Genomic DNA, 13877 nt, shown 5'->3' on the forward strand with positions numbered 1-13877 from the left:
TGCACAAAACCCCTGAAGCTTGGGCCAGTACATGTCCACACTGGAAGCAGAGCCCTACCTAACAAAGAATTAAAAAGTCAAGTAATTGGCTGGGAACATGAGCAAACAGTGGAAAAAACTCAGACTATAATAGAATCTTACTTTGGTGACAAAAAAAGATCAAAACAGAAATAGAAGACAACAAAGTCAAAACTCCTACGTCCAAAGCCTCCAAGAAAAATATGAATTGGTCTTAGGCCATGGAAAAGCTCAAAAAGGATTTTGAAAACCAAGTAGGAGAAGTAGAGGAAAAATTGGGAAGAGAAGTGAGAGTGATGCAAGAAAATCATGAAAAACAAGGCAACAGCTTGCTAAAGGAGACCCAAAAAAATACTGAAGAAAATAACACCTTAAAAAATAGACTAGACCAAATGGCAAAAGAGATCCAAAAAGCCAATGAGAAGAATGCCTTAAAAAGCAGAATTGGCCAAATGGAAGAGGAGGTCTGAAAGCTCACTGAAGAAAATAAGTCCCCTAAAAATTAGAATGAAGCAAATGGAAGTTAATGACTCTATGAGAAATCAAGAAATTATAAAACAAAACCAGAAGAATGAAAAAAATAGAAGACAATGTGAAATATCTCATTGGAAAAACAACTGACCTGGAAAATAGATCCAGAAGAGATAATTTAAAAATTATTGGACTATTTGAAATCAGAGTCTAGACATCATCATTATCTTTCAAGAAATTATCAAGGAAGATTGCCCTAATATTCTAGAACCAGAAAGTAAAATAGAAATGGAAAGAATCCACCAATCACCTCCTGAAAGAGATCCCAGAAGGAAAATTCCTAGGATTATTATAGCCAAAATCCAGAGTTCCTAGGTCAAGGAGAAAATATTGCAAGCAGCCAAAAAGAAACAATTCAAATATTGTGGAAACACAATCAGGATAACACAAGCTTTAGCAGCTTCTACATTAAGGGATCAGAGGTCTTGGAATATGATATTCTGGAGGTGAAAGGGGCTAGGATTAAAACCAAGACTCACCCAGCAAAACTGAGCATAATACTTCAGGGGCCAATGAGATAGAGGACTTTCAAGCATTCTTGATGAAAAGACCAGAGCTGAATACAAAATTTGACTTTCAAATACAATACTCAAGAAAAGCATGAAAAGGTAAACAGGAAAGAGAAATCATAAGGTACTTATTAAAGTTGAACTGTTTACATTCCTACATGGAAAGATGATATGTGTAACTCATGAGACCTTTCTCAATATTAGGGTAGTTGGAGGGAATAATAATAATATAGACAGAGGGTAAGTTGAATATGAAGGGATGATATCTAAAAAATAAAACTACGGGGTGAGAGAGGATTGTACTGGGAGAAGGAGAAAGGGAGAGGTAGAATGGGGTAAATTATCTTATATGAAAGAGGCAAGAAAAAGTTTTTATAGTGGAGGGGAAGATGGGGGAGGTGAGAGGGCATAAGTGAATCTTACTCTCATTGAATTTGGCTTAAGGAGGGAATAACATACACACTCAATTGGGTATGGAAATCTATCTTACCCTACAGGAGGTTAGAGGGGAAGGGGATAAAAGAAGGGGTATGATAGAAGAGAGGGCAGATTGAGGGAGGGGGTAATCAGAAGCAAACACTTTTGAGGAAGGACAAGGTCAAAGGAGAGAATAGAATAAACAGAGGGTGGGATAGGATGGATGGAAATATAGTTAGTCTTTCACAACATGACTATTAGGGAAGTGTTTTGCATGACTACACATGTATAACCTATATTGAGTTGCTTGCCTTCTCAATGGGGGGGGAGGAAGGGAGAGAATTTGGAGCTCAAAGTTTTAAAAACGAATGTTAAAAATTGTTTTTACATGCAACTGGGAAATAAGATATACAGGCAATGGGGTATAGAAATCTGTCTTGCCCTACAGGAAAATAGAAGTTGAAGGGGATAAGAGAATGGGTTGGGGAGTGATAGATGGGAGGACAAATTGGGGGAAGGAGTAATCAGAATGCACATGGTATTGGGGTGGGGGGAAGAGAGAGATGGGGAGAAAATGTGGAACTCAGAATCTTGTGGAAGTAAATGTTGAAAACTAAAAATAAATTAATTAAAATAAATTTAAAAAATTTTTAAAAAGAAAATTTAGAACTAAAATCTGCTTCTCTGTAACTTCTACCTGCTTCTATTTTTGCCTTCTGGGGGCAAGTTAAAATATATCTAATCTCTGTTCCACAGAACTAAATATGGTAACAAGTAAAACCAGATTGGGGAAGAAAGCTTGGGAGGATAAGGAGGTAGGGGTTACAGGACTAGAAGTCACAATAAAGATGAAAATTAGAGTAAGTATGAATGAGGGAGTGAGTGAGGTAATATAATAAGAAGCTGTGATGCTGGGAGTTGAATTCCAAGATTCTGAAGGTTGGGTTGGTACAATTTCATGAGATGGTGAGATCCAAAGTATTTTAGAAGCATTTTTAAGCTGAAAAGGAAAATTTGGTTAAGTGAAAATTAGAGGTATAAAAGTAACTTCTGGCAAAAAAACTCATGTCATTTACTTGAAAAAAAAATGATCACTTATTCTCCAGCTTTAGCTTTCTTTATTTTACTGGTTTAAAGCTAGCACGTACCTAAATCTTATTGAGTCTTTTTATTTTCTCTCTGAATATGTTTCCTTTCAATATTTTCTGACCAAAGGCCAACTGTGCAGGAGGATGGGGGTGATGTGATCTACAAAGGCTTTGAAGATGGCATCGTGCAGCTGAAACTGCAGGGTTCCTGTACCAGCTGCCCCAGCTCTATCATTACTCTGAAAAATGGAATCCAAAACATGCTACAGTTCTATATTCCAGAAGTAGAAGGTGTGGAGCAGGTAGGCCAAGACAATCCTGCCACTTGGATGTATTACCATTTCATCAGGGAGCATTTGTTGAGAGCTTGCCTCATAGCAGGCAGCTTGCATAGGTACAGGGAACATAAAGACAGAAATGAAAGTCCCCACCCTCAGAGGGTTTACATGTTATCTGGGGAGACAACGTGAACACACATATATGGTATGCATATATAAATACCTATGTATATTTATGTGTGTATGCATGTGTATATATTTATAGAATACATGCAAAATAAATACAGGTAAATTTAGAGGGAGCTCTAGCAGCTGGGGGATCAAGAAAGCTTTACATAGAAGGTAATACTTCAGATGAGTCTTGTAGGAAATAAGGTATTCTAAAAGGCAGAGAAAAGGAAAGAGGGCATTCCAGGTGTGGAGGACATCAAATGGAAAGACACTGAGATGGCAGGTTAAATGTCATTTACGAAGAACAATTTGAAGGCCATTGTGGCTGATCCTTAAATTGTGAGAAAGGGGTAAAATGAGGCTAGAAAGATAGGCAGATCAGGGAAAAATTATGTAGAAGCTTTAAGTAACAATACAGGAGTTTATATTTTTTCCTGAAGGTAATAGGGAAGTAATAACAAGGTAATAACACTGGAGTGTATGGAATAGTGGAGTGACAGAAACAGATTGTGCTTAAGGAAAATCTCTTTGGGAACTGTGTGGAAGATAAATTGGAATGGGCAGAGCCTTAACTAGGGAAATCAAGTAGGAGGCTGTTATAGTAGTTCAGGGGATAACTTCAACTTGAGTGGTGGCTATGTAAGGAGTGAGAAGTGTTAACTTTAGAAAGAAAGAGGCTAATGAGCTAAATTTTAGATTAGTAGCAAACCACTATTATATTGTAATGTATATTTTAGAAAAAAAATCACTTGACTGTGGTTCATTTGAATATCTTAATCTTCCCAGTTGTTAATTCTGTGGTCTGTTTTTAGTTCAACATTTTATAACACATGGTTTAAAATACAGCCTGTTCTTTTTAAAGCTGAAAGAAGGAAGGTCATCCATCAGTCCTGATGGTCATAACACACTAGACTAGATTAGAGAGGAAAATTGAGTTACTTCTTTGGCAATTATTAGGAATAAAATACGTAGCTACTTATTTGGGATCTTTGATAAATTGTTTTTCTAGAATAGTCTCCTGAGTTTTAAAAGTAGCCTGAGGGGGCAGTTAGGTGGCCCAGTGGATAGAGCTACAGCCTTGGAGTCAGGAGGACCTGAGTTCAAATCTGACCTCAGTTACTTGACACTTAGTAGCTGTATGACCCTGGGCAAGTCACTTAACCCCAATTGCCTCACCAAAAAGCAAAAAAAAAAAAAATAGCTTGAAGAATCCCAGCCTGGATCAATGTACACAGTCCAAAATTCTTGAGCATGCCCAAAAGGAAGGTTTAGGGGGAAAACAAGAAAGTTGATCAGTTATACATGGTTCAGTTTTTCTAGTTATAAATGTCATTGGAAAAATCAATCCACTGGACACAGATAGCTCTGGAGGAGAAAGTGAGGCTGATGACTTTGCACAGCCCTCCCTTACTCAAATCAAAGTCGCTTGCAATTCATGTCATCATCTCCCTGATGTCATGGTTCTCTTCAAGAAAGAAGGACAAACACAACCTGTGAGTCATGTGAGCTGCCTGAATGGGGACCCAGCTGGCCAGTTCCAGTTGGAACTCAGTTTGTTCTCTCTTCCCCTCCCCTTTCCTAAGGATGTTCTGCCCAAAGGAAGGTAAATTTTGATGGCCAGAAGTTATCTGTTTAACTTTGAGTTTACTGGCTAGATTTCTTTCTCAAAGACCAAACCTGAAACCCAACTCAGTCTGGATCTCATGGATTAGACAATAGGTCCGTGCCTGAGCTCCACTTAATGGTTATTTCTGGGGTCCTCCAGGCTCTGAGTGAATGTAAATAGTAACTATTTTTCTTTTGGCTAACAACTCTGAGGGTCTTCCCCTCCCAGGTTGATGATGATGATGATGATGATGATGATGATGATGATTATTATAGGGGCCATCTCTTAAAAGAGGCCTTTTCACTGAATGGGCCTTGCCTCACTCAAAGTGAGAATATGAAAAGACATTAGTTTAAAGGGCCAAGCTCTCCTACTGCATCCTGGGCCATCTCTGGTCTTCCTGATCAATATCTGGCCACTGGCTGCTGATGACTCTGGAGGAGGAAGTGAGGCTGGTAACTTTGCACAGCCCTCCTTTACTCAAATCAAAGTCAGTTGCAAGTCATGTCATCATCTCCCTGATGTCATGGTCCTCTTAAAGAACAAAGGACAAACCACACACAATGTGTGGTCATTATTTCATATAGAGTATCAAGAGCCACTTGATGAATTAACAAGGAAATATTTGTATTCACTGACCTGGGCGGGGTTGTTATATGGTATTTCAAGTTAGAAACTTGAATTGGCACTTTAATTGCAATAGACTTAGTGAAAAGGAGGAAGTTCTTTGTTTATGTGACCTCTTTTCCTTTCCAAAGAAAATAATTTACTGAATTATTCATCAGCTTGTGCAACACGGACCAAAAAGTCTATAAGTCCTTTCCCTTTTAGGGAAGGCAGTATGGTGTATTGGAAAGAGGCCTGGATTTGTCATAGACCTGGGCTTGGGTCTCAGCTCTGCCACTTTCTAGCTCTGGACAAGTCACCTCTTTGGGGCAACAGTTTATTTAGCTATGAGATGGAGTGATTGTAACAAGCTACCCAAGTCTCAGGGTTGTTGGGAACAAAGTACTTTGTAACTGTCTCTGGGCTGCTCCTACTCCTCCTGCTCCTCCCCCCAGTCAGAATTCCTAATTATTTTCCTTAACTTTCTTGGAAACAGTTTTTGTCATTTTCTTAGGTTTAAAATGAATTTTTTTCTTTGGAAGAAAAAGCAACAATTATGTATATTGCTGTTACTTAAATTCTTATAAATAGTTTGGGAATTCAGGATTTGTTTGGATTATTGGTTTTGGTTTCTTAAATTCATGATAGGACAGAGAAGTAGCAAAGTGGATAGGAAGCTGACCCAACATCTGGGAAGATCTGGGTTCCAGGTCAGCCCCTGACATACTGGCTTTGTGACTCTTGGGGAAGTTACTTTGTTGCAATCTAGGATTGCTGGGAACCCTGAAATTCAAGGGTAAAAGATGTGGGTCTGCTTTGAAAGAATTCCACTCGAGCCTTCTTTCAGTCAGAGACAAGGTTTATTAAAACTTCAGTTGGAGTGTGCGAGATTCCTAGTGAGTCTCCGCTATTGGCCAGATTTTAAGAATCTGAGCAATTTAATGGGGGCAAGATGGACATTTATATACAGTGGTCAAGGAGTGGGTCTAGATGGAATCAAGGAATGGTGGTCTAGGATAGGGCCAGGTGCAGACCATGAGGGCTGGACTAGGTTAGAGGTAACACAGAATTGAAGATCTGAGCCACTAGGAAAAGACAATTAAAAGGATTATTTGGCAATGCTTCAGGCAGACATCAGGGATCTGAGTTCTGGGGCTGGGTTCCTGGAATTCATGGGAAAGTTCACAGAGGGAAGGGCCCAGGGCCCCTACCCCTTCAACTTCACCTCTCTGTGTCTGTAGAGAACAATATAATGATTTTCTAAACTGCAAATAAGGTCTCTCCATGAACTGGTTAGAGGGAGTTTCCTTCCCTGGAAATTGCTTGGACCAGTGAAATTACAGCTCTAGGCACTTTCACTATCCCTTCTTCAGGTGGGAGCAATGAGATTTGGGTTTTTACAATAAATACCTTTTGTCTTTACCTCATATTTACAACCTCCTCCTCCATTCCCCAGATTAACCTCTTATGACAGAGAAAAATAGTTAAGAAAAGTATCGAGTACAGCCATCACAGCAAAATTTCCGTAGTGTTTTGGCTTGCAATCATGTATTCAAAATGCATTTTTAAATATTTTTTAAAATAAATGGTAAATGGGGCAGCTAGGTGGCGCAGTGGATAGAGCACCGGCCTTGGAAACAAGAGGACCTAAGTTCAAATCTGGCCTCAGACACATAATAGTTACTAGCTGTGTGACTCTGGGCAAGTCACTTAACCCCAATTTCCTCGCAGAAAAAAAAAATTAAATTAAAAAAAATGGTAAATGCTACCACTACTACTACCACCACCACCACCACTACCACTAATAACATAGGGGCACTTTTAGGTTTATCCCTACTTTACAGATGAGAGAGCTGAGACAGTAAGAAGTAAAGGGGCCTGCCTGGTGTCAGTAGGAATAAAAGCCCCACAACATTTTTCTGGCCAATGGAATCATGTCATCTTATGCCCATGTGACTGATACAACCTTTTCTGAGCCAGGGAGGTTGACTGAACTTCTGGTTTGGTATTTAAATATAAATATTTGATTTAACTTCTTCCCATAGATAACAGTATATAACATGTTAATTTTGAACCTAAAGTCAGATATGTATTAAAGGCCACTTAAATATTTTAATGGAATTTTCTTGCATTTATGGATTGCTAGAGATTATATTCTCTCAGAAAAGGTTATTTGTAGAGCCATATCCAGGAAAGTAGTTTCTCCTGAATGAATATATAATGTTCAAAACAGTATAATAGCAATTTGAAACTTATTTTCTGAAATCTTTAATTCATTTTATTTTGTGTTTAGGTTGTAGATGATGAACTAGAAGAAAAAGATGCAAACTCAACCTGAAACCCTGTAATTTCCTTGAGGTGAATAGCATGGACTTCTGAAGAAATTTGTTGAGGATTAATAAAAGATATCATTTTCTTCAAAGAACTGTAATTAAATGTGGCAATTATTTTTCTTTGTATTATTTGCTAAGTAATTTATTTCAGTCTGGTTGGTAATCTATAAATGTGACTTGTTTCCAAATAGATATTTTCTTTTTTTTTTTATTTCAGTACAATTTTTCTTTTGTATAAAGTATGAAGAGGCTTAAAAACCTCCCTTTACACATATTCCTAGGTTTATTTTCTGTTTTGAAACAGTGCTGGGAGAAGTATTTATAATCAGGTAATGGTTCTTGAAAATGAAAGAGGAAGATTAAATTAAAGCAGCCAACTGCTTTCTTCAGGACAGAGAGGGAAGAGTTTGTCTAAATTTACACTTCCTATTTCTAACTGCCACCCTGGTTACCTGTCTTTCTCTAATCTGCCTTTTGTTGAGAGTTTATTGCATAGGACACTCCCATTCTCACCTAGGTCATTCGCAGTGACCTTTGAACTTGGAAGGAGTCTAGTAGAGGATCTAGTCTCAGCTCTCTTATGTTCAGCCTTTTTATCAGTCATTTGGATGCTATTTTATGTTTATCACATCTGGTTGTGTTTGGGTAAGGGAAACTGAGGAGGATAGATCCTCCCCAGTCCCCTGTGTAACTGTCTTATGACCTAATGGTGTAATTGCCTCATGACCTAACATAAAGATGAAATGGAGTCATCAAAGCATGGCCAGGATCAAGGAGACTGGAACATTAAGTAACAACTAAACAATGTTACCTGGGAAACCAGTTTATCTCAAGGAACATTTTTCTTGAGAAAAGCTTGTAATTGTCCAAGGAATTGATCACTCCTTGGACAATTACACAATAAACAGGTAGTTGGAGCTCTGATCAAGCTCCAACCATTGTTAGAATGTGTATGCACCCATACCCTGGATCTGAGTACTCACCAAGGAGACATACACAAAACAAAATATCAAGATTGTTTTTCCCTGGTTTACATGGACATAAAAAGGGTCATTGGAAAGGGAGATTTTGGAGATTTTGACTGCAGAGATAGGGACGCCGAATCTCTGCCAGAAGCAGATTGTGTCGACGGCTTTCGTTGTGTCCCGGGATAGGATGCTCCTGTTGCCTCCCTGACCAGACCTTTTGGCCATTCTCCAGTCTCCCCGGGGTCAGTGAGTATGTATCCTTTCTTTTCTTATTCCTACTTTCCTTTATGTTGATTATTATTTATTGCATTGAATATTATTCTTACCTTTATTGCTTGTGTTGGTTTTTAATCGCTATTAATCGTTGCAAATAAATGTGATTATTTGTTAAGTTTATCCTGAGTACATGTCATTATATCTTGAGATTTGAACCTAAATTGAATCTGTGCAGTATATAATCCTTTTGATTACATTTGGCGTCATGAACAGCATCTTGAGGTATAATGCCGTTTCTTAGGAAAGGTAGGGAAAATGCAGATGGGGAAACTTACGTACCAGGTTGGGAAAATCCCCCGCATTTCTCATTAGCTAAAGAATGTGTAAAAAGTGCCAGACCTTGTGATGAATGGGAAAGTCAACTCAGCCAAGGGGAGCCATTAGCTGGGGTACAGTGTTCAGAAACAATACAGAATAGAGACAGAGTTATGGAAGAAAAAGTTGCTTATGAGAAGGAGCTAGCAGAATTACAAAGCAAGCTATCTGTGCTCCAGTGCCAGAACTTTATTTTGGGAAATCAAGTAAGGAATTATCAGGGAGTAGCAGAAAAGGCTGCCATTCGAGTTGTGCAGTATAAATATCGTAAAAGAAAAGCGAAAATAAGAAAAAGGTGTGTGCAGTACTTGCAACCACAACAGCTGACTGGGACTCAGATGGATGGGACGGAGGCATCTGGGACGAACCTGAGGGGGAAGAGGAGGAGTCCTTAGATAATAAACCTTGGGAGGAACGTGAACAAAAATATCCTGATGTGAGTACAGAAGTCAGACCAATCACTTGTAGGAAGGAGGTAGATCAGGGAGGAAATAAAGTGTTTAACACTAACACTGAGGATTTTACTCACCAAGAAATAACTGATATTCTGAATAGATTCACTCAGAAGCTTGGTGAGCCTTTGATCTCATGGATGGTTAGGATCAGTGATGCAGGAGCTGGGGGAATTTGGGTAGATAACAACGATTGTCTCAAGTTTGTAGGGATCAGTACTAATTCGTTTGTGCAACAGGCAGTAAGAGAACGTGGCCTGTCAGGGATATTTGTACATGTGTAGATACATATTCTGGAGTTTTGGTGGCATGTCTGCATAAAAATGCAACTCAGAAAAATACCAAACGGACTTTAGATATTATTGAATTATATTATGGCACCCCTACCCAAATTTAAAGTGATAATGGAACCCATTTTTAAAGGAAAAGAAACAAATTCATATTGTACCTTTATAATTTGTTTGGAGCCTTGAAGCAATTAAATAATAGACCCCTAAAAGAAGGATTAACTCCTCTAAATCAAATGATGACACCTAATTTACAAATTAGGGCCCAGAGGCCGATAGACATTTTAAAGTGGTGGATTATAAATCCACATTCTCATGCACCATTCCTCGGAACTGCAGGCTCTGCCTGATATGACTTACACACTCCAATGCCCTTACATTTGCCTGTAGGTAAAATAGTTACAGTTGCTACAGGAATTGGTATACAAATCCCTTCTGGATATTTTGGCCATATTTTACCTCATTCTAGTTTAGCATTTAAAGGTATATATATTCTTGGAGGAGTTATTGACTCTGTGTTGGAGAAATTAACATCTTTATGCAAAATTTGGGGCCAGAAGCTGTGGTATGTTCTATGGATTTAAGAATTGTCCAAGTTTAGATTCTTATAATCTAGCCAGTAGTTACTGCTAAAATAATTTAGCTATTGTTGGTTATTGTTTTAATGCGTAAACTAGCCAAAAAGCTTGTTTGGGTTATGTATGGCTTATTGAAAATTTACAAGTGTATAGAAATCTCTAATGATTGGCTTTTCACATTAGGACAAATTTAAGTTTGAGATATAAATCTTGGAAAAGATTTTCCTAAGCTGTGATTAGTAAAACTTGCTGTTTGAGGTAAAAGCTCATCGCATTTTATTTGGAGTTGTCTGATGGGTCATAATCCATCAATAATCAATAATCCACCATCTGAGAGAAATGGCACAAACTACTCAGAGAATGTGATACTGGTGGGAAGTCAGTGTGGGGAAAAACTGAGAGAACAATTTTAGCCTAAGTCTAAGATGGGAGCCTCCTGGCTCAGTTTCCCCATTACGTTCCTTTGAAAGGGAATGTTACCCACCTGGCTATTCCTGAATCTGGCTATGAGGTGGATTTGATACTGCATGGTTGGAGAACTGAATTATCTGAATCCAAACATAGCTAAGGATGTTTTATCCTCTCAAAGTTGGGCCCTGCAGTTTTTTCTGTCAGATTTATGTCCTCCAGACTATAGGCCATTCACCTACAGTTGGTAGCAAACAGCAAATACCAGCCAATGTCCCCACATTGTTCCCTGGATACAGCCTGTGCTCAATTCCAGTCAGTCTCCTCTTTGGGACCCCATTGAGGCAGGGACAGCTCTATGCCCCTTGTCAGCAGGAAGCAGTTTCAGAAGCCGAGAACTTCGCCCCTTATTCCAAAAGAATTTGGGTCCCATTTGTTTGAGGGAGGAGGAATGATGGGTTTGGGATCTGGGCCACAGCAAGGAAAAACCGTGGACTTTCCCACATGGCCAAATTTCTGGCGACCTACTACTAGACATGGTGCATTTGAAAGTACTGATTTGGTAAAAGGAGCTAAAATATGGGTTATATGACACCCTACTGACATCCCCAAAGCTGCAGAGATTATTGCTGAAGGAGATAATAATGCAGTCATAGTGGCTTTTCCAGGAGATGATAAAATGTATCATTTTCCCAGTTGTTTTTCCATGCATAGTGTTGCTTCATAGAAATAATACTATTCTTTGTGACATTGATTCCTGGACAAGCAGTGGCAGATAACGGACCATGGGACTGCTGGGTCTGCCAAATTCACCCTTAAATGCAAGATGGATCTCTAAAATGCAGAGGAGTAAAGGACCAGCCTGAAATGCCCCAATCATATCCTTCCACCTGATATGCAACACCCTTATTTCAAGTGCAACCTGAATGAGAGACTTTTAAAAATGTACCTTGTTTTAATACTGGACAAAAATTTTATAATCAGACCTATAATGAAAGTCAACATTTTGGAAGTATATTAATTACTATGGAAGGATAAGCCCAAGTAGGCCCCTTTACATATATTTGTGTAAATGGCAATATATCCACTTATACTTCCCCCAATTTTACTCATATAATGTGTAATAATTTTACCCAGGATTCAATGCTTTTTTTAAAAGAACAAATGTTTTCATGTATGTGCCAACTAATTGTAGTTACTGGTTTCCTAATTCTACTGTACTGAAAGTAAGTAAGCCCCTCTTGTAATGATACTTCATTATGGGGACAGGCAGTAGAACATTTATTGATTACTACTGTTCTTAATACCATATGTGCCCTACTGGATATATATATTTGTATGTAGAAGATCTAATATTCTTTTAATAGTATATGAACCTTTATCAAATTTGACTCATTGGGATATGATTACTACATTAAATGCTTTTCAGTGTTTAAGTCCATAAAAATTATGGTCAATATATATTAGGAGTAATAAATCCTGGAATGCAATTATATAATTATATAATTCTGTAATTAATAATAGAAGAAGAAGTTCTTGGGATAATTTTTTTTAATCCCTTGGGTAGGATATATTGATCATGAAATGATATTGACTAATATTACCAAAACTATTGAAATTATTGCTACTTATATTGTTAGTAATAGTCTTATTACTGATTTTTGGACCTTGTATTTTACAGTGTTTGGTGTCTTTTTTTTCTGCATGACTACATTTATTTTCTTACTGTTAATGAGCTCATGGATTCCCCTGTGATGGATGATATGTGAACTTTCTCCAATATCAGGGTGATAAGTTTTCTTGGCCTCCCCTCTTAGGGGATGATGTGTGATGTTTGTTGTTTGTATTAGAGTAAAGATTATAAGGTTTTTTTGTGTGTGTATGGTTTGGGTTTGGGTCGGATCTAGAGGCCGATTGTAAAGGAAACTGAGGAGGATAGATTCTCCCCAGCCCCCTGTGTAACCATCTTATGACCTAATGGTGTAACTGCCTCATGACCTGACATAAAGATAAAATGGAGTCATCAAAGCATGGCCAGGATCAAGGAGACTGGAACATTAAGTAACAACTAAACAATGTTACCTGGGAAACCAATTTATCTCAAGGAACATTTTTCTTGAGAAAAGCTTGTAATTGTCCAAGGAATTGATCACTCCTTGGACAATTACACAATAAACAGGTAGTTGGAGCTCTAATCAAGCTCCAACCATTGTTAGAATGTGTATGTACCTGTACCCTGGATCTGAGTACTCACCAAGGAGACATACACAAAACAAAATATTGAGATGGTTTTTTCCCTGGTTTACATGGACATAAAAAGGGTCATTGGAAAGGAGATTTTGGAGTACTTTGATGCAGAGATAGGGATGCTGAATCTCTGCCGGAAGCAAATTGCGTGGACGGCTTTCATTGTGTCCCCAGGGTGGGATGCTCCTGTTGCCTCCCTGACCAGATCTTTTGGCCATTCTCCAGTCTCCCTGGTCTATTAGCTATTTGAGCTCACCTGGTCAGTGAGTATGTATCCTTTCTTTTCTTATTCCTACTTTCCTTCATGTTGATTATTACTTATTGCATTGAATGTTATTCTTACCTTTATTGCTTGTGTTGGTTTTTAATCATTATTAATCATTGTAAATAAATGTGATTATTTGTTAAGTTTATCCTGAGTACATGTCATTATATCTTGAGATTCGAACCTAAATTGAATCTGTGCAGTATGTAATCCTTTTGATTACAGTTTGTCATTCCTTCTTAAAGAGGACCATGACATCAGGAAATTGATGACAAGACTTGCAATTAACTTTGTTTTGAGTGAGGGAGGGCTGTACAAGGTCACCAGCCTCACTTTCTCCTCTGGAGCCATCTGGGTCCAGTGGCCAGATGTTCATCAAGAGGACTGAAAATAGCTCAAAATGCTGTGGGAGACCCTGGCCCTTTTAAGCTAAGGTCTTTTCAGATTCTCACTTTGAGTGAGGTAAGGTCCATTCAGTAAATAGGCCTTTTTAAGAAGTGAGGCAAGCGATGACTCCTTTAATT

The 13877-nt window shown here is 38.3% G+C and overlaps 1 protein-coding gene across 2 annotated transcripts in view; it reads left to right on the plus strand.

Moving 5' to 3' along the window:
* Positions 1 to 7649, plus strand: part of NFU1 (NFU1 iron-sulfur cluster scaffold) — a 50462-nt gene extending 42813 nt beyond the window's left edge. For both annotated transcript variants that reach the window (XM_078149557.1, XM_020985374.2), the window contains 2 exons: positions 2691 to 2865; positions 7518 to 7649. In XM_078149557.1, the coding sequence (XP_078005683.1) occupies positions 2691 to 2865; positions 7518 to 7562 (220 nt within the window). In that variant the 3' untranslated portion in view covers positions 7563 to 7649. The remainder of the gene's footprint in view (positions 1 to 2690; positions 2866 to 7517) is intronic.
* Positions 7650 to 13877: the final 6228 nt, after the last annotated feature.

The sequence above is a fragment of the Phascolarctos cinereus genome, unplaced genomic scaffold (genome assembly GCF_003287225.1).
Source record: "Phascolarctos cinereus isolate Bilbo 61053 unplaced genomic scaffold, phaCin_HiC Scaffold_2;HRSCAF=192, whole genome shotgun sequence".
Taxonomy (NCBI): Eukaryota; Metazoa; Chordata; class Mammalia; order Diprotodontia; family Phascolarctidae; genus Phascolarctos; species Phascolarctos cinereus.